This window comes from Microtus pennsylvanicus, chromosome 2 (genome assembly GCF_037038515.1).
Source record: "Microtus pennsylvanicus isolate mMicPen1 chromosome 2, mMicPen1.hap1, whole genome shotgun sequence".
In the NCBI taxonomy this organism is placed as follows: Eukaryota; Metazoa; Chordata; class Mammalia; order Rodentia; family Cricetidae; genus Microtus; species Microtus pennsylvanicus.
The window spans coordinates 125,535,561-125,555,063 of record NC_134580.1 but is presented as its reverse complement, the minus strand read 5'-3'; the positions used below and the strand labels follow the sequence as shown (position 1 = coordinate 125,555,063).

Sequence of the window (19,503 nt, the reverse complement as noted above, 5' to 3'; positions counted from 1 at the left end):
CTTCAAGCTGAGCTGTGCTGGCACAAGCAAGCAACTGTCCCTGTTATATACACAGTTTCCAATCAATACACTGGAATATATAAAATTTCTATATTTAAACTATTCTTTTTGCATACCCTCCAGTCATGAGTGGACATATTTAAAGCCTATAGTCATTTTTGGTTAAAATCGCAAGTTATCACTTCCTGGAGGAATCTTGGGTCTTTGAAAGGCAAAACTCATCCAAAGGAAAGTGGGTGAACAACAGTTTGGTGCCTTGGACCAGCTACCACCACCCCTTGAAGTTTAAAGGCCTGGTCATCTGAACTAACCCAAAGGCAGAAAGCTTTGTCTGACAGACCGCTACAAGCAGAAGTTGACGTGAAGACTTTGTGAAAACCTGGGAAGCACACCACATGGTGTTTAGGGCAGAAACATCAAAGATGCCAAAGTTGCTAAGGAAGGAGGCTGGAGTGTGTATTTTCAGGATGTCAGGTCTGTGTTGCTATCACAAGGACAGCAGACAGGGCACTTTACAGAAAGAGGCTAATTTAACTGACAATTTGGGAGGCCAAAAGTCTAAAATTGGAATTTCTTTCTGACTAAGGACTTTCTGCTATACCATAACATGACAGATGACATCATAGTGGGAGTGTATGCTCAAACTGAAGATCACATGATGAGACAAGAAGCCAGGTGCTGGGGAGGAGAGAGGCAAGTTCACTCCTCATCCTTGTGGAGTGAATCACTGCAGGAGCTCAAAAGCAAAGCCTTCTGAGCATGACCCTGACTAATTGCTTCCCACCAGGCCCTGTCTCAAAGATTTCTCCACTCCTCAGCATCATCACACTAGTTCCAGCCTTCTAGCATATGAAACTTCGATGAATACACGCATACAGCATCCAAAGCATAGTACAAAGTCTCGCTCCATGGACTGCTAGTTGCTGACAACAGGAGAAAGCATGCAGAACGGCTGGAAGACGCTACCCTAAACAAACATTCAGAGTTGCAGTCAAAAGTAAAGGCAAATTCACGTCAGGGTCCCCTGACATAATACACAAGGCAAGAACTACCACCTCGAGACAAGTATGCAAAACACACAAGAATATAATCACCAATATGCTTTAAATATAAGTAACATTCCCCCAGAGATCCATGTGCTAAAGGCATGGCCTCCGGAGATGCTGTTGCGGAGTAATGAGGCCCTTTAGGAGGTGGGGCCTAATGGAGGGTCTTAGGTTAGGTGGATATACCATTGAAGATGAGTAAGGAATCCTGTAGCTAGTGCTCTCTCTCTCTCTCTCTCTCTCTCTCTCTCTCTCTCTCTCTCTCTCTCTCTCTCTCTCTCTCCCTCTCTCTCTCTCTTTCTGCTTCCTAACTTGATGTGTGAACATTCTCTCTTATGTCCAACCTCAGATTAAGTCTACAAAACCATGAACCAAAATATGTCTCTCTTTGCTTCACAAAGAGCCTATGTTGGGCATTTCACTGTAGCAACATGAAGCTAAACAATACACATTAGAAACTGGAAGTTAACATGTAAAATATTATAAAAATAACTTTATAACATTTAAAAGCGTAGGTAACATGAAGAACAAGGGTAGAGCAGATGTTTCTGGTTCAAGAAAATGAAAACACATCAGAACTAAAGGCACGGTGAGATTTTGGACTAGATCCTGGAATATGTGGGGGAAATGCTGTGAAGCGCATTCTGAGAATAAGAGGGAACTTTTCAAAAGAACGACAAGATAACCACTGTCTCTCAATGGTGAATCTCCTGAAATCAATGATTAGGTTCTTAAAAGAGCTTCTTTCTCCAGTAGAAGTGCTTAGCGGAATATGCACAAAACACACCCTGAAAAGATTTTTATAAGGCATTATAGTGTGTAACTCTGTATTTTTAAGACATATGTGTGTACTAGTGTAGGGCCCAGCCATGACAAGCTCAAAAGAGGCCTGCTTGAGATTACTGTGAGACAATACCTGGTTCCAAGAAAGACCACAAACTGAGCCACCAAGGCACCACCCAGGAACAGACCATCTAAGGAGAAAATACCTAGTGTTCCAAAAGAAATTCCTAACGTTCCCACCATTGTAGATAGCATCACCTGATCTCCCTTAGCCCAGCACACATCCTTTGTTTCACCAAGACAGCCCTAGACAAATGTCAGCCAATCAGGGGTCCTGAACCTTAGAAATCCCTCACCCTGATCTCTGCTGTGGAAAAAAATAAAAACCCACCCCAACTGAGTTTGAGACTCTCTGATCAGGCCAATGCATTGGACAAAGGGAGAGTCCAAGGTCAAACTTGAATAAAGGCTCTTTGCTTTTACATATGGGACTCGTCTCCTTGTTGTTGTTTTTTTTTTTGGGGGGGGACTCCGTAATCTGGTCATAACACTATATGTGAGCCTGTATATAGAACAGAAATAAGTAATGCCATCAAAGATAAGTAGATACCAGTTTACAGCTCAATTCAACCAGATAAACAGCACTAACAACAGTTATACATGAGGAGCCTCTCAGCAGATATTGGCATGTATAGGCGATGTCAGCCAGGCCCAAAGCCAGGCCTTGGGGACTTTAACCTATGGACAGTACAGCTGTATGAAAGTATAGCTGCTGTCCACAGTCACGTCCTCAGACCAACTCAGCTCTGTTCCCCAAGGCTCTTCTACTGACTACACTGATTCTGACAGGGTCGATTAGGCTCAGCTGCCTTCCCTGAAGTCAACTCATTGTAAACATCAGTCATATAGCAATATCACTCCACAGCAATGCTGGTAATAATGTTAAATCCCACAGCTCGGGATTGGATAGTACTTAAGATGCCAATGGAGCTATTTCTTGACACTTCTCTATCAATTAAGAATTTTTCAAACTAAAACCTTTCAAGCCACTCCTTTGCCACATTCTTTCCCAAGCTTCAGTTAGTGAAAGACAGTAAGCCAAAGGGTCTGGGGCCAGTGAGATGGCTGAGCAGGCAAAAGCACTTGCTGCCAAGACGGACATTCTGAGTTCAGTCCCTAGGATCCACAGGGTGGATGGAGAGATTTAACTCCTAGAAGATGTCTTCTGCCCTTAAGCATGCACCATGACACATGGGCACTGACTCAGTGCAGAGATGTGCAAAGGAGAGAGACAGAAGCAACTTCTCCCTAGAAGGACCAGACCTACTTTTCCTGGCCACCCTGGAGAAGCTAAATCGTAGCCTCTTCAGGAGGCAGCACGCATGGGTCACAGGACACAGTGTTTCTCAAGATAGCTACAGAGCTAGCAACAGCTGCAAAGCTAACTTCCGCATAAAGAAAGCAACAAAGCATAGGAGGATTAATTTAAGGTAAAATATGAATCTTATTTTTTATCATACTTTCCCTTGACCCAGCCCCTCATCTTCACAAATATATTTTTTCACTGTGTCTGTCTTTTACCCTGAAAAGCATGCCCGTGTTTTACACTCTGGCATGTAAACACACAGGCTGCCATGATGCTATAGCAAAGACCACTTGATCTCACTGGGGACCCCCTCACAGACAAAGCGCATTCTGTCTGCGAAAGGATCATTGTAGCACCCATTTTTCTTTGCGAAACAAAACAAAACAAAAAACAAAAAAAAAAAAAACCTTCATTTGGGATAAATTAGATTTCCATCAATAGTCACCTGCCCACAATTGGAAATGACTGGGGATTCCTCTGAGACTACAACACCTGTCCTTACTGTCTTGCTTAGAGCTTTCTGACTTCCAGTTGCCCTTCACAAGACCAGTTCAGGGTGAAGTAACTTTCTTTTGGTGAAGTCTCTGAGGAGAGAATGCTTGTGGAGGGAGGACAAGAAGTAGAGAAGAATGGAGTTTCATTTCTTAACTGCTGGTGCCCTAATTACCGGCTATGTCCAAACCAGGGCCTCAGACCTTGACTTACCTGGGAAACTTGTCAAACTCGGCTAACCCCTTCTCTCTTTTGTTTGTTTCTGGTGGTAAAATTGAACCATGGCCTTGTGCAGGTTTAGCAAATAGTTCTCAATTATCTCACCAGTCCTTGGATTTTTCTAGACAAGATCTTGCTGTGTAGTCCTTACTAGCTTCAAATTCTTTATTCTCTTGTCTTTACATCCAGGGCTCTGGGATTACAAGGTTTGTCACCGTGCCAGCCTAATTGGCTTCATTAATATAAATTTACTCTCTTTGCTTTTTTTTTTGTATCTGTTTCATTGATAAGGATGGTGGTGTTTTGGTTTGGGTTACTTGGTTTGGGGGGGAAGTTGGTTTCGTGTGTGTGTTGGTTTTCTGCCTTAATTCTGCTGACATTAAAGAACAAGAGCACAAAGCCAGGCATAGTGATGCATACCTTTAATTCTAGTAATTCTAGCAGGCAGAAGGCAAAAGCAGGTGGGATCTTTATGAATTCCAGGCCAGTCTGATCTTCATAACGAGTTCCAGGTCACCCAAGGATATATCACAGTGAAATCCCTGTCTCAAAAATAAAAATAAAAAAACTAAATAAATAAATAACAACCACACCATTGAGAAGCTGTGGGTGGCAGAGAGAGTTCAAGGCTATCCAGACAAACACTATCTCAAAAACAGAAACAACAAACTGTGAAATATACCAGTTTGAGGACATAGAAGAGCTTTCACCTCAACGAATGTAAGAAACATTTTATTCTGGAGTCAAATATGAGTGACCGTGTCCCAGGCGCACAGATTGAGGTTACCTCAAATGTGATGTCTCAACCCAGCAACAGTTTGCTGAACTTGTCGCAGTTCAAATTCACTGGTAGGAAATAATGCCCTGATGATGGGGTGACACGCATCTGTAATCTGTACTGCATCCCAATACGCCTATGGAGAGATAGAAGATTGAAACAGGAGAATCGCTCTGATGCTTACAAGCCCCCAAATCTGGAGTAACAGCAACAGAAACAAGAGAGACCCTGCTTCAACAAGAAAGCAACAGCTGGCTACCAAAAGTTGTTCTCTAACTGCCAGAAGTCATACTCTGATTTCCACAGGCATGCTGTTACACACACACACACACACACACACAAACACACACACACACAGAGAGAGAGAGAGAGAGAGAGAGAGAGAGAGAGAGAGAGAGAGAGAGAGAGAATAATGGAATTTAGATGGAGAGAGTGATTGAGGAAGATATCTGATGTCAACCTCTGGCCTCCGCATGTACACATTACCACTACACCCACACACGCATACACACATACACAGACACTCAAAGCATGCAAGATCTTCTGACTTAAAATTCCAGTTATAGAAAGCAAATAATCTAAACTGAACTAAGATTTTTTTTGCCTATTGTGAGTGTTCATTGATGGGTGGTGGGTAAGAGAGGTCACTTTTCTTTGTGAGTGACCACTGGTAGATTGCCCATGCCCTAGTAGATGACCCAAATCCATGTGCACATGGACAATACTAAGTGAACTCAGGGGGTAACATTTTTAAAAGAGGGAGAACTAGAAGGGAGATATATGAGGGAACAGGGAAAACTGGAGAGAGGGAGTCAGGGTAGATGTGGTTAATTTGAAATGTATACATCTTAAAAGTTTTCAAGGAGTAGGAGTAAATCCTTTAAAATAAAATTTAAAAATGGATGTCACAGCATGATTTGCTATAGAATTCCAAACTAGGAACTATCTAAAAGGTTAACATTGGAGAAAACTATACACTGTGTAAAGCAGACGGAAGGAACAAAACAGACCATCTGACAGATGAAGAAATGTTCAGGACGTAAGTAGTCTACAAGTGGGAAGAGTATTTTCACCACGGGGTAGGCAAGACAAGGGTTGGCAGCACAAAAAGCTGTGTTCAATCTTCAGGACTTGATTCATGGCTGTAAGAAAGGAGGCTAGCACAACGGCTGTAGGAGCGAGAGGGGAGTGGCTCCTCAGCTCCAAACACAGCAAGGAAAGCAGAGAATGACAGTCAAGGGGCTGCAGTGGGGAGAGCTGAGGGATGGAAAATTGGAAAGATATCCGTGGTGGGGTTTCCAGCTAAAGGGAACTCACAAGATTAGGAGTGAAAACAGTAAGTGGACATTGAGGGAGGATGAGGAACTAGATAGTGGTGGTCAGATATGAAGGGTGGAGGCTCTCCCAACTGACAGATTAGCAGGATTCTCTGCTGAGCCAGAGCAGTCGAGGTCTGGTAAGGACAAGACAGGGAATCAAAGTCACAGCCTAGTGGAGAAGACCGTGGGAAAGAAGGGTCTTGGACACTGGAACCAGCTACCTAGTGAAGGTAAGAAAGGAGGTGAGGGCCCTGGAGAGAACACAGGGCTGCCTTAGTGACCTCTGAACTCTAGTCCCAACATTCAGAAATCCGTTGAGCAGGCAGGGCAGGAGTCACTTGCTGTGACGTTGTGTAAAAGGAGCTAAGGTTCACTTGCAGAACACTGAAAGGCAGACGACCAGCCTGTGGGTTGGACAAAACTTCTGATCGCTGGGGAATCAATCCTGCCAGGGGATTGCTCAACCCAAGCCATCCGTCCTGTTTTCCTTGTGGGAGCCTGTGAGTTGAGGCCCAGGGAGATGGGTGGAGCAGCCTGCTGCCCCAGCCAGCTGCCAGTGTCCCCAGATGTCCTTCCCCTGCGCCCCTCCTCTAGGTTGTGGCACATCCATTACTGTATCTACTCTTGTAAACAGCCTGAGAATACGAGGCAACCTGAAGTCAAGAACTACCAGAGTGGAAAGTACCACGAGTCTCTACCTTCCTGTGAAGTGTAGAGTGGTCAGGTGGCAAACACCAGGTGCTGGTCACTCACATTCTCTCTACATGGGATGCATCGTAGTGTCCAGGGATAAGGAGGTAGTCCCACCCCAGCCTAACACTGCACTGAAGTGAGCACATGGCCTGGAAGCACTTCATGTCACCGTGAGCTGGTGATAGGAAAAGGAGGGAAAAGAGAGAGCACAAAAGTCTGTGCACAAGGGATTTAAGAGCTCAATCCCAAGGAACCCCAAGCTCTCCATCGGGGAAGCTTCAGGCTCTCCCATTTTGAGAGGGAGACCACCAAGTCTTTGACTTGATCACTCAAAGCAGCGACCATGGATACTTTACTTCTAATGGATCAAACCTTGAATATTCAGGATCTCAACTCTAAACCTATTTGATCTTGTCTCCAGCAACACTGGGTAATGTTTTATCTGTTTGGTCACTTACTTAAAAATAGCATTATTTTATATCTACTGTTTGTTTATGTGTGGTACTTGGAATTAAACCTAGGGCCTCATGCATGCTAAGCAGGCACTCTACTACTGAGCTACATCTCCAGCCCCCCCCCCTTGTTTTTTTTGGTTTTTCGAGACAGGGTTTCTCTGTGGCTTTGGAGCCTGTCCTGGAACTAGCTCTGTAGACCAGGCTGGTCTTGAACTCCCAGAGATCTGCCTGGTTCTCACTATGTAGTCCAGGCTAACCCTGAAGTTTGTATCCTCCTGTTTCAGCCTCCTTAGTAGCTGGGATTACAGGCTTGCCCCCACCAGGCCCAGGGAATATCCATTTATTATGATAGAGACTTTCTATCACCCCTTAATATCCTCTCTAATTCAGATCAAGAAAGCAACATCCACACAAGCAGAGAGAGAACAGGGTCACCTGCATCTCCTCTGTCAGAAGGGAGTCATGTTTCTGTCCTGGACAGGTCAACTCCTTTATACTGTATGAAGCCATGTGGCTCATCTCTTGGTTTCCTCTTTCTCTGGGGCGTCTGTAGCTTATCTAGAAGCTGCAGGCTGCAGGACACAAACTGCTCTTTCATGCTGAGCTACAGCCACTGAAGCCTGTCGCCCCTGCCTCCAAGTGAGTTAGATGAAGAATGGGCAGGAACTTGGCCCAAGATTTGCCTCACCTTTCACCTCTTAGTGCACCTGACTGGAAATGCTCCTTACAGTTTCTGAAGGTGCCCTGTAGTAGTGTCTGTCCCTTGGGGATCAGAGGTGTCCCTCTCAGGTCACCTACTCTCCCAAATGAATCTGGGCCAGCCTTATAAAGGGGGATGAGAGGCAGTGTGATCCCGGATATCAACACATACACCATTTCTCTCCAACATGTTCTCACACACTAGTCCACCCTGGACATCTTTCTAGTAACAGATGATGAGATAAGGAGGGTTTGATCCCCCTTGTTTCAATTCACCCTGTGTGCAACAATGCTCCTGAGGGTCGAGGCCCAGCAGACCCTGGTGCCTGCCAGCATTCTGCTCAGAGAGACCTCGCCAGATGCAGCCTCTTTCCTGGCTTTGTGTCTGCTTCCTTCTTCCTATTTATCCAGGGAAACATCCACACAGCTGTTTGAAGATTTCTGCTTTACAAACAGCAAATACCACTCTTACCACAGCTTCTTCACCCAATAGAGCAGCATGAACATTATTACTCTGGAACTCATAGTGGGGTTAGCTGGTAGCCACGACTCAAGGTTCCCTATTCTAACCCTGAACATAAATACTCATTGGTAATACTGTTGCTACCTGTTAGATTCCTGATGATAGGTCTCATTCGGAGCCCAGACTCAAGGTCAGAGCAGGGATGACACTGAGTAACCAGTGCCTTCCTCCCCCAACATAATCCCTCCTGGTACCCTTTAAGGGCCCAGGGCCTTCTAGCATTTGTGTCAAAACCAGACACCTTCACTTTGCTTCACGGGGCCATTTTCAAGCAGAGAGAGAGAGAGTGAGGTTGAAAGAAAAAAATAATACCATCTACCTGCACCCAACTCAGCTCTACCCTGTCCACTCCCAGGGTCCATAGAGAGCCCAGGCTTGCCTTGTCCTGAGCTGGAGGATACATCAGCCTACACAGTACCCGCTGGAACATCTGTTTTGCTGGTGAAAGAGAACTAACAATCAGGTTAAGGAACTAATGCTGAGGAACCTCACGATGCTGCTGCACCAAAGGACCAGACATGGCTAATTCTGCATGTTTACAGGAAGTCTAAGAGTAGATAGAAGAAGAGTCTCCAGAACAGATGGACTGGCAAGGGTCCAGCCAGCACCAACAGGGACCACAGAAGCACCAGCGAGCATTCTGAGGTCAGACACATCTTAGATTTTGTATGCACTCAATAAAATTATTTTTGCACACATACATTAAAAATACCTCACTCCCGGTGAGACGGTGAAAACTAGGTATTCTTTCCAAGTATTATAATCACCTGGTCTTAAGTATTCAAATCAAAAAAAAAACCTTACAAACATTGAATATTTTAATGTTTTATTTAACCTGTCAAATATAATTCCAACATATAATAATGATCCTTGGGGAAATAGCTTATATCCCTTAGTGTGCATATTAATTCTTTAGATTCTCTGTGTATTTGTAACATTTAGGACACCTGTTCTCTCAGGCTGGTCCCATTTCCCACATCTGTTAACTACCCATGTTGGTGACTTTAGTACCGCATAACCAAACTTCAAGGTTTGCACTGGTGGTAGTGTGGGAGGGGTCATCAATAATTATAAAGCTCTGTAGAAAGATAAGGAGAGGGAGAGATGGGCATCACTAGCCATTAGTCGAGAGGTCCCTTTAGGTTTTTTTTGTTTGTTTGTTTGGTTTTTTTTTTTTTTTTTTTTTTAGTTTTTCGAGACAGGGTTTCTCTGTAGCTTTCGGTCCTGTCCTGGAACTAGCTAGCTCTTGTAGACCAGGTTGGTCCATCTACAACCTCACAGAGATCCGCCTGCCTCTGCCTCCCGAGTGCTGGGATTAAAGGCATGCACCACCACCGCCCGGTGGTTTCTTTAGAATTTAAACAGACAAGGAGTTCCACCCAGATAAGGAAAACAGCACCAGGTGAGGGAATAGCTACGGTTCAAGTGAGGAGATTCAACAGGACTTTCCTGGTTAGAAACAAGGAACACTGGGAATTGAGTTTTTGTTTGTTTGGTTGCTTGTTTTGTTTTGTTTTGTTTTAAGAACAGGATCTCACTGTGTAGCTCTGGCTACCTGGAAGTACAGACGTACCAACCTGGCCTTGAGCTAACAGAGGTCCACCAGTTTGTGCCATCCCTGTGCTGGAATTAAAAACATGAGACACCACACCCAATCTCTCACATCAGTAGTTTTTAACCTGTCTATCAGGAAGCGTGAAAGACACAGGAGGTTCATGTTGTATCACTACTGGGTAGTCTGCTGCAATGTCTGTCCAAGGCTTGGCCATTTGTGCTGCTGTCTCCTGCTCCTGGCTTGCTCAGAAAGATACCTGGAATGGTTTCTTTAAGGATAATAAGTAGCAACACAGCCCTAGATTCTTTCCCACTCCCCACCTCTCAGGGTCAATTCCTCTTCTTTTGATAAGGAAGTGTCTTAGGACAAGTCCGGCAGGCACTTGCAATAACAGCCCTGCTCAGAGTCTTTCCTGATAGTGAGCACTCGCAGATCAAGGCTGAACTCTGAAGACCCAGGAAGTTAAAGGCTGGTTGCCCTTTTCCTCTCTGGAAAAACAGAGTTCAGAAGTCACGGGCATTTTAGGGTTTGGAAAGCAATGGCTTCTCTATTGAAACCAGACTTTAAAGAAACTGGGAACTAAGAGTGAAAGGGGAAGCTGTGGAACAGGGTCCTGGAGAAGAGGAACTGGGAAGAACAGAGAGCTAAGAGTGAAGAAGTAAGGGCGAGGCTAGAAGGGCGCGGCTGAGTGGGGGGAAGGGCGGGGGAGTAGGAGTTGGCCAGCTCCGACAGCTCCCAGCTAGAGAGACCAGAAAGGGAGGGAGGGGAAGGGAGAACTATAGAAGGGGGAGGGATGGTGCGGAGGAGGCGGGGCCGGGAGTAGGGAGTAGGGGCGGGACGGAAGAAGAGGAGAGGGTGGTAGCCGGAAAAGGAGGAGCCGGGAGCAGAGGCTGGTCCCCAAGTCTGTCAATTGGGTAAAAGCTGCGCGGTGTTAGTAGTTTCAGTTCAGCCGCAACTCCGAGTCTAGTTGGAGTACCATCCCTTGTCCCAGCCAACCATGGCCAGCCCGTTACGCGCCCCGCTGCTCCTGATGGCGATCCTGGCCTTGGCCTCGGCCGCGACCCCCAAGCAAAGTCCGCGCCTGTTGGGAGGCCTGCAGGAGGCCAATGTCAACGAAGAGGGCGTGCAGCGAGCGGTGGACTTCGCCATCAGCGAGTACAACAAGGGCAGCAACGACGCGTACCACAGCCGCGCCATGCAGGTGTTAAGAGCCCGTAAGCAGGTGAGTGGCCCCCGCTGCCCCCCTGCTCTCGGGCAGTCCTAACCAGGCGCCCCTGGCTAGGGCGCGGTTCGCGTCTGCAGAAACTTGGCCGCTGCCGCCAGTGCTCCTCGCGGGAGCGGTCCACCTCCTTCCCTGCTTCTCAGCCCTCCTCAATGTGTTTCCAGGGTTATTACCCCTCTGGTTTATCCTGAAACCCAGAAGAGCACTGCGGGTGGGCACCAACCCTCTTAGTTCTGTTTCTAAAAGTCTGCCGAAGAGAGGCACCAAAGCTGCAGGTTAGAGTCTCCTGCGCTGAGTTAGCCGCCACCAGCCTCCTGGGGTTAATGACCTGGGATAAGGATAAGTAGGCCTTGCTTGCATCTGCCCTCACTGAGTAAGCGCCCTTCTTTAAACTTCTTACGACTGGCACGCAGATTTTCTCCTGCCCCTCCAGTAAACGCTTAGCCACATTTGCTCTGTTCTCTGCGCTCTACTCAGACGCACGTGTACCTGAGTGTGTGTTTTTGTGTACGTTTGTGAATGTCAACACTTCCTGAAAACAGGGGCATTCTCTACATACCAAACAGACACGCAGTTCCTTCACTCAAAACCTCACTTAGCTGGTCTCCAGAGTTCCTAGACTCTCCCGGCATGAGTTATTTCCAATCAGTCCGGCAACCTGCCTTTCTCTGAGTAGTGCTTGCTGTGTCTTGCTGTCTTTAGCAATGTGGATGGTCCAGCCAGCTGTGGTGAGCATGGTGCCCCATGACGAGGTTCTCTTCCGCCATGATTTGGTGTGTATGGGGTGGTCCCCCTACGGTAGACGACCCAGTGATGCTACAGCCGCTTTAGCTTGTACATGTATGGTTTGATTCTCCACAGTGCCCATGGGACACATTTCTCGGGAGAGGCCCCCATCCTTAAGGGACATGTGATTGTGTAGACTGGTGTAGAGTCTCTTGGCCATATACTGTTGGTGCAGGGCACTAGGCAAGCCCCATCTTGGGTCTTCTCAGAAGGTGCCATCTAACTGTTCTGGGGAGCCTTGCTTTCCTCGTATGGCCCTGGAATGTCCGTGGGAGCAGTCTCAGAAATTGGTAATTGCCCCAAGAGAGCAATCTTAGCCAGCAGCCCTCCTCAATTATGGCTCTAGAGGGAAATAGACAAAATAATCGGGAAAACTAGGATCCCAGAAAATCAAGAGCTGATTTTCTAGTCCCACAGAGCAATGTACAGCCCTGACCCAGGTCCCTCAGTCTGCTTCACATTTCTGACAAGTTGGTCTGGGGTGCCCTGTCCCGGGAGACAGATAAGCTCTATTCTTAAATTGCAAACGGAAGGCATACAGGAGAATGACATGACACGCTTAAGGAAATTCTCCCTGGACAATCTCACTGACGGAGGAAGCCATTAATGGCACTTTTTCCTCTGGTTTGAAACATCCCTGCCTGCAGAGCATCCCACATCCTCTTGTCCCTGGAAGGAGGGAGTTGGGGTAAATCAAAGGAATGGGTTCCCTCTATGCTTCCTGCTGTGATGGGGAAGAAGGTCTGGCTTTGCTCCAGGGCTACAGTGTCTTCAGCCAGAGGAAGCCACAGTCAGCAGGCTTGAGCTAATCCCACACTGCAGCCCAGAGCCTTTGCTTCTCATCCAAACAACTCTGAGCTCCCAGAGCAACACCCTGGCTGTATCCCCAGACCCGGTTCTTTCCTTCCTGACCACTAAAGGGTTTGTCAGCCCTGGCTTCTGCTTTTTGTGCCCTGCTTCTTTTCCTCTTACTCAGCTACACATGCCACTTTGTCAGGGTTGCTTAGAATAAAACAATTACCTGCAGGGCCTGAGGCTGCTTGTCTGGAAGAGTTGGCTTGTATTCTCTGTGAGAGTTCTGGCTTCTCAACAAAGCAGGCATAAGGCCTAGGTAAACACTTAATACTGTGGTCTAAGGTGGCTGCATATAATTGATTTAACGGGACTATTGTCTTTTCATTGTAGATTGTGGCTGGAGTAAACTACTATTTGGATGTGATGGTAGGCCGAACCACATGCACCAAGTCCCAGCCAAACTTGGCAGAATGTCCTTTCCATGACCAGCCCCATCTGATGAGGGTATGTACCTGATAGGGCCAGGAGCAATCCCACAGGAAAATGGATTGGTGAATGATTTGAATGGAAATGGGTACATTTGGAGAGCCTCTGTACACAGTGGAGAAGTACAGGTTGAGGGAGTAGTGATTCCGGAGCATCTACAGGTAGATGTTTGGCATATGTATGATCATGCCAATACAGACCTGTGCCCATATATAGGGTTAGGGAAAGAAAGTGTGTTCACATGATTGGTTTAATTGCTGAATGAATTTATCCTGGAATTTGGGATACTAAGGGGACAATACTTACTGGACTAGAGGCAGCTACAGGATTCTTACTGGAAAGAAAGGCTCTTTTTAATCCTATCTTAGGGCTCCCATGCCTCACACAAGCTACTCCTTCTTTCACAAGTTGTGCTGGAGCTGAAGAATGTGGAATCATGGAGCCAGGAAAGGGGACACATGTAGGAGGAGCAATGAGCAGATCCTGCTGAGTGTCCTGGGACTTAGAAGGGGAAAAGAGTTTTGCGTCCATCATTCCACAGCTGTTCCATCATCCTGGGATGTGAACTTCTCTTTTTAACTATATCATCGTGCTCATTGTTTCTCTTTGCCCCCTTTTGCAGAAGACACTCTGCTCCTTCCAGATCTACACCGTGCCCTGGGAAGGCACTCACTCCCTGACAAAATCCAGCTGCAAGACTGCCTAAGGGTGATGGAGACTGCTCCTCACTTCAACTCCCCTCCTTCCCTGTAGTGTCCCATCCCTTGGGAGGGTGCTCTAGCTCTGGGGGACATCTCCAGCGTGTCAGCTCCAGGCGACAGTAGAGCAGCTGCTGCAGACAGGTTCTGCCCATCTGAACAGCTGTCGCCTGGTTCCACTCTTCTCCCTGCAGTACCTGTCATGCCTTGCTCAATTAAAAAAAACAATAAAGATTTCCTTTGGCTCCTTCTGAGTTGTTTCTGTCTCAGGATATGCAGCAAGCAAGACAAAACAAGAGCTCAAGGCTTCTATCCACATGCATATCGGGATGCCGTCACAAGTGCCAGGAGTGACCTGAGCTGCCACTCTGAAGCTTTGCCTCTGCCCATGGGAGGGAGTCACAGTGAGGCAGGTGAAAGGTACCAGCTTCTGCAGAGGTGACGTGATGGAGGGAACTGCCTTCACTAAGACACTCTGATGATGACGCCATCTACTCGGCACACAATAGAAACTGTGTATGTGTGTGTTGAGGAGGAAAACAGCCAGCGTCCCAGGTAGAGTGACAACCCAGAGCTGAGGCAGCCCTGGTCCTACACACCCCGGGCCACGATAGCCTATGAGGATGACAGATGGATGCCCCCAGCCCTTTTCTTCCCTAACATAACACAATACTTACACAACTTCATGGGGGAGATTTCAACACACATGGACTGACATAAGGTCGACTCCAACTTCAAGCAGAGTTCAAGTTAGTAACATCACCTCAGTTACGTCCATCAGGGACATCTCAGCGCCCCAGTATGGGAGGCAATTACAAGTTCTCAGGGTCCATCCACCTACCACTCAGTGCAAAGGGGAGTAAGCCCAGCTATGGGACCTGCATTCAAATCCTCAAAATGGTCAGGACTGCATCAGGAAGCTCCCTTCTGTCCACAGGAGTGCTCAAATCACAGCGCTTCCTAAGAACATCTGTCCTTTTAAGAGTCCTTTGATCCTGAACAGTAGCAATTTGTTTGTCTTTGGCCCAAACCCAGGTCACTGATGAGCTAACTAAGGGAACTGGCCACACTTCCTGGATGGGCACCAGCAGGCAGTGACACTGTGTGTTCCCATGGCTCTGTACTTCTAGGACTGCCACAGTAATCATGACAGAGGCGCCATCACTACAGCCCCTAAAGAGGCTGCCTTACAGTCACCAAGGCCCCACCCTATAGTGACAGACCCACCGTCCTGGCTTCCACCATTGTGTCTACAGCACCAACTTGGCTCAGCACATCCTCATCCAGGTTCTCATATCTTTTGCTTATCTCAGTGATTGTCCTGGCCTGGTACCTGATCCAAGTTTTACTCTGAAAATTTTCCAGTAATCCATATTTACTTACCAGTTAAATTTAAAGAATGAAAAGATGGTATACAAATCTCTCTCTCTCTCTCTCTCTCTCTCTCTCTCTCTCTCTCTCTCTCTCTCTCTCTCTCACACACACACACACACACACACACACAAACAATTAGTTTATATATCTGATACACAATTCATATCCAGAATGCATAAAGAGTTATTAAAAACCAATAAGAAAACTACCTAAGAGGCAGGTGGATCTCTGTGAGTTCATTGGTCTACAGAGCAAGTTTCAGGACAGCCAGAGCTACACAGAGGAACCCTGTCTCAAAAAAAAAAAAAGAAAAGAAAGAAAGCCACCTAAGCAAATCTCCTTTTAGAAAAATGTTGAAACTAGAAAATGAAGGCAATCTCATAAGAAAGTTAATTTTTTTAAAAATTACAACCCAATTAAAAATTACAAAAAGTCTCAATAGGCATATCTCTAAAGAAGATATGCAAAACAGAGTAGCACATACATGAATACTTAACGTAAATCTTTTTTTTTTTTTTGGTTTTTCGAGACAGGGTTTCTCTGTAGCTTTGGAGCCTGTCCTGGAACTAACTCTTGTAGACCAGGCTGGCCTCGAACTCAGAGATCCGCCTGCCTCTGCCTCCCGAGTGCTGGGATTAAACTTAACATAAATCTTAAGGTAAGTTAAAAGCTTCAGTTCCCACTTCATACCCATAACATAGCTATCATTGAAAAAAGAGAAATTAATGAATAGAAATCCCAACTCATCTGGTGAGGGTAGTGAAAATGATTTGGAAAACTGCCTGGACATATTCTTTAAGTGGTTAAACACAACATCCCATAAGCCTAACAATTCTACCCCTAACAAATCTCCCAAGATAAATGGCATAAAGTAAGAGCACTCTCATGCTTGTGCGTGCCTTCTCACAGCTGTACCTATTCACACTCAAGTAAAGGAAACAAGCTAAGTAACCCTCACCTGGGGCTGGAGAGACGGCTCGGTAGTTGAGAGCATAGGTTGCTCTTTCACTTGAAACTTAAGAATTCGTTGTAGGATGACTGACACATTGGCCTATTTTCAATGCCGTCACATCCCAGAGAGATACAGAGGCCTGCGGAGATCGAGCAATACAGCTGTGGAGCTGTGCTGACACTCATTTGGCACTCTGGTGCCACAGAACTGTAGTTTTAGCTAGCTGGAAAGCTTAGACTGGAGGAATTTAAGGTCAAGGCTAGCCTAGGCAGCTCATCGAGAGACTGCCTCAAAATAAAAACTTAGAAATGGCTGGAGATGGATGTGAGCGGTAGAGTTCTCATTTAGCCTGAGTTCAACCCCAATACCACAAGGACACAAGACCACAAGACCACATGGTACTGTACTAGTTCCGTTTCTGTTGTGATAAAATATTATTGGGCAATCCCTCATGGAGACTCCATTCCCAGATGGTTCTACATCATGTCAAGGTGACAAAACTAAATATCAAAACAATGACAGTAATAATATCTAAGGTTCTAGATCACACCATAACTAATGAAAAAGTCAGAAATACTATGAAAATTATCAAAATGTGACACAAAGACAGGAAGTTATAGCACACTACATAAGTGGCACCCGTAGATTTGCTCAATGCACATTTGCTCCAAACCTTTGATTTGAAAGAAACATGCAGCATTTGTGAATGGCAGCACAGCAAAAGACAGGGGGGGAAAGTATATGCTTGTACCAAGTGTACAGATGAAAACTGCATAGGTGGGCCTGGGAGAAGGACACTGTTACATCTCAAACCTAGAACATACCAAAGCTGACACTGGTGCCAGGTTCTCCCTGTCTCTCTCCGGTCCTCCTGGCTGGCATACCTGCCCCATCCTAAACTTCTCCAGTCCGGGACTGTAATGTTTCTCCCAAAGTTCCCCTTCCCTATACGATCCAGTGATCCAGACATTTTTGCTTATCCCTCCACTCTTTTGGGCCTCCTAACTGCTGCACCTAGTTCCCCTGCCCTCTCCTCTTCTTTCCCCTCCCTCCTCTCCTCACGTGGCTCAGGGTGAGGTCTATTTGGGAATTCCCAAATGTCCCTGCCTCTGGCTAGGCAGTCCTACGTATCTATAATAAACTTTCTCTCTCAGAACCCTGGAGGCAGAGGCAGGCAGATCTTTATGAGTTCGAGGCCAGCACTTGGGAGGCAGAGGCAGGCGGATCTCTGTGAGTTCAAGACCAGCCTGGTCTACAGAGCTAGTTCCAGGACAGGCTCCAAAACCACAGAGAAACCCTGTCTCAAAAAACAAAACAAAAGAAAAAAAAACCAACTTCCCCTCCACCATATCTAGGAACAATCATGTTCCTTTCCCTTTTTTTTCTTCATTCATCTGGTATCAAAACCCAGAACTAGCCATGTCCTTTTCCTTTCCTTTTCTTTTTTTCATTCAGACATGAGCTACCCAGGCCCTTTCTATCCTTCCACCCCGATCTGTACATCACACATCTGAAAACACTATGGCCCCCCCCCTTTTTTTTTGATTTTCGAGACAGGGTTTCTTTGTGGCTTTGGAGCCTGTCCTGGAACTAGCTCTGTAGACCAGGCTGGTCTTGAACTCACAGAGATCCGCCTGCCTCTGCCTCCCAAGTGCTGGGATTAAAGGCGTGCGCCACCACCTCCTGGCTATGACCCTCTTTTGAGGGGCATGTTTGAAGACTCATTGCATATGCATGATTAAAACACAGTCAGCCATGATGAGTTAAGGTTTCTATTGCTGTGATAAAGCTCCATGACCATAGTCAACTTGAGGATACAAGACTTTATTTCCCCTTACTCCATCATCCAAAGGAAGGCAGAGCAGGAACTCAATGCAGGAACCTAGAGGCAGGAACCAATGCAAAGGCCATGAGTGGGTGCTATTCACTGGCTTGTTCCCCATGTCTGAATCAGCCTACTTTTTCTTATACCATCCAGGATTCTCCACCCAAGGGGATGAGCTTATGCACATCAATGATCATTTTAGTCGATGTTCTATTGCTGTGAAGAGGTACCATTGCCATGCCAGCTCCTATAAAAGAAAGCATTTAATTGGACTTGTTTACAGATTCTGAGGTTTACTCTGTTATCACTGTGGCAGGGAGCATGGCAGCACACAGGTAGACATGGTGCTAGAGAAATCCACAAGTTCTACACCCAAAAGAGAGAGTCTCTGGGCCTGGCTTGGGCCCTTGGAACAACAAAGTGACACATTTGCTCCTAAAAAGTCACATCTCTTAATCCTTTCAAATAGTACCATGCCCCGTGAGCATACAAACCACCGCAATCATTAAGCAAGAAAATATACCACAGGCTTGCCCACAGGCCAATCTGGTGGAAGCATTTTCTCAACTGAAGCTCCCTCTTCCAAAATGACTCTAGCCTATGTCGAGCTGACATGAAAACCAGCCAACTATGTGGAGAAATGTAACGGGGAAAAGGGAATCTGATTTAGTGCTAATATGCTAAAATCCAGAGGGAAGAAACCCAGCAAGGGAAAGTCTGCCCAGACTCTTGGCCCTTCTGTTCACCAGCCCTGTTCTCAGTGCAGGGGACAGGACACTTTTCTTTTTTTTTTTTTTTTTTTTTTTTTTTTGGTTTTTCGAGACAGGGTTTCTCTGTGGTTTTGGAGCCTGTCCTGGAACTAGCTCTGTAGACCAGGCTGGTCTCGAACTCCTAGAGATCCGCCTGCCTCTGCCTCCCGAGTGCTGGGATTAAAGGTGTGCGCCACCACCGCCCGGCAACAGGACACTTTTCTAAAATGGGAGTCCTCTGATGTGTTTGATGAGGTAAGTCAGAGAACATTTTTTTGGGGTCTCACTAAGTTTCCTGTTCTCAAACTCAAGACTCTCCTGCCTTAGCTTCCTGAGTACCACAATTATAGACATCCATCACCATGCCTGGCAGAGTTTCTTTATACCCTGATATAAGACAAAGGGTAACGGATGGATTGAAGTTTAACAAAATGCTGATTGGCTAGTAGTCAGGTAGGAAGTATAGGCAGGGTGACAAAACTAAAGGATGATTGGAAGGAGAAGTGTGGGGTCAAGAGATGCCAGTCAGCTGTCCAAGAAGCAAGGCATGCTAGAGGACAGGTAAAGCCACTAGCCATGGGCCAATACATAGGTTAATAGACAATTAATTGTAAGAGCTACTTAGTAACAAGCTTGAGCTATTTGCTGAGCTTTTGTAAATAATATTAAGTCTCTATATGGTAATTTG

The 19,503-nt window shown here is 46.2% G+C and overlaps 1 protein-coding gene across 1 annotated transcript; it reads left to right on the top strand.

The window, feature by feature from the left end:
• The first annotated feature begins 10,820 nt into the window (after positions 1-10,820).
• On the top strand, positions 10,821-14,162 carry LOC142844090 (cystatin-C-like). The gene is made up of 3 exons (XM_075962405.1): positions 10,821-11,150; positions 13,122-13,235; positions 13,840-14,162. The coding sequence occupies exons 1-3, from the start codon at positions 10,926-10,928 to the stop codon at positions 13,921-13,923; spliced, it is 423 nt and encodes a 140-aa protein (XP_075818520.1). The 5' UTR covers positions 10,821-10,925; the 3' UTR covers positions 13,924-14,162.
• The last annotated feature ends 5,341 nt before the right edge of the window (positions 14,163-19,503 follow it).

Bases quoted from the DNA above. Each gene is read 5' to 3' on its own strand.
- LOC142844090 (XM_075962405.1), top strand. From the start codon at position 10,926: ATGGCCAGCCCGTTACGCGCCCCGCTGCTCCTGATGGCGATCCTGGCC. The intron at 11,151-13,121 runs GTGAGTGGCCCC...TTTTCATTGTAG, and splicing joins TGTTAAGAGCCCGTAAGCAG to ATTGTGGCTGGAGTAAACTA. The intron at 13,236-13,839 runs GTATGTACCTGA...CCCCTTTTGCAG, and splicing joins ACCAGCCCCATCTGATGAGG to AAGACACTCTGCTCCTTCCA.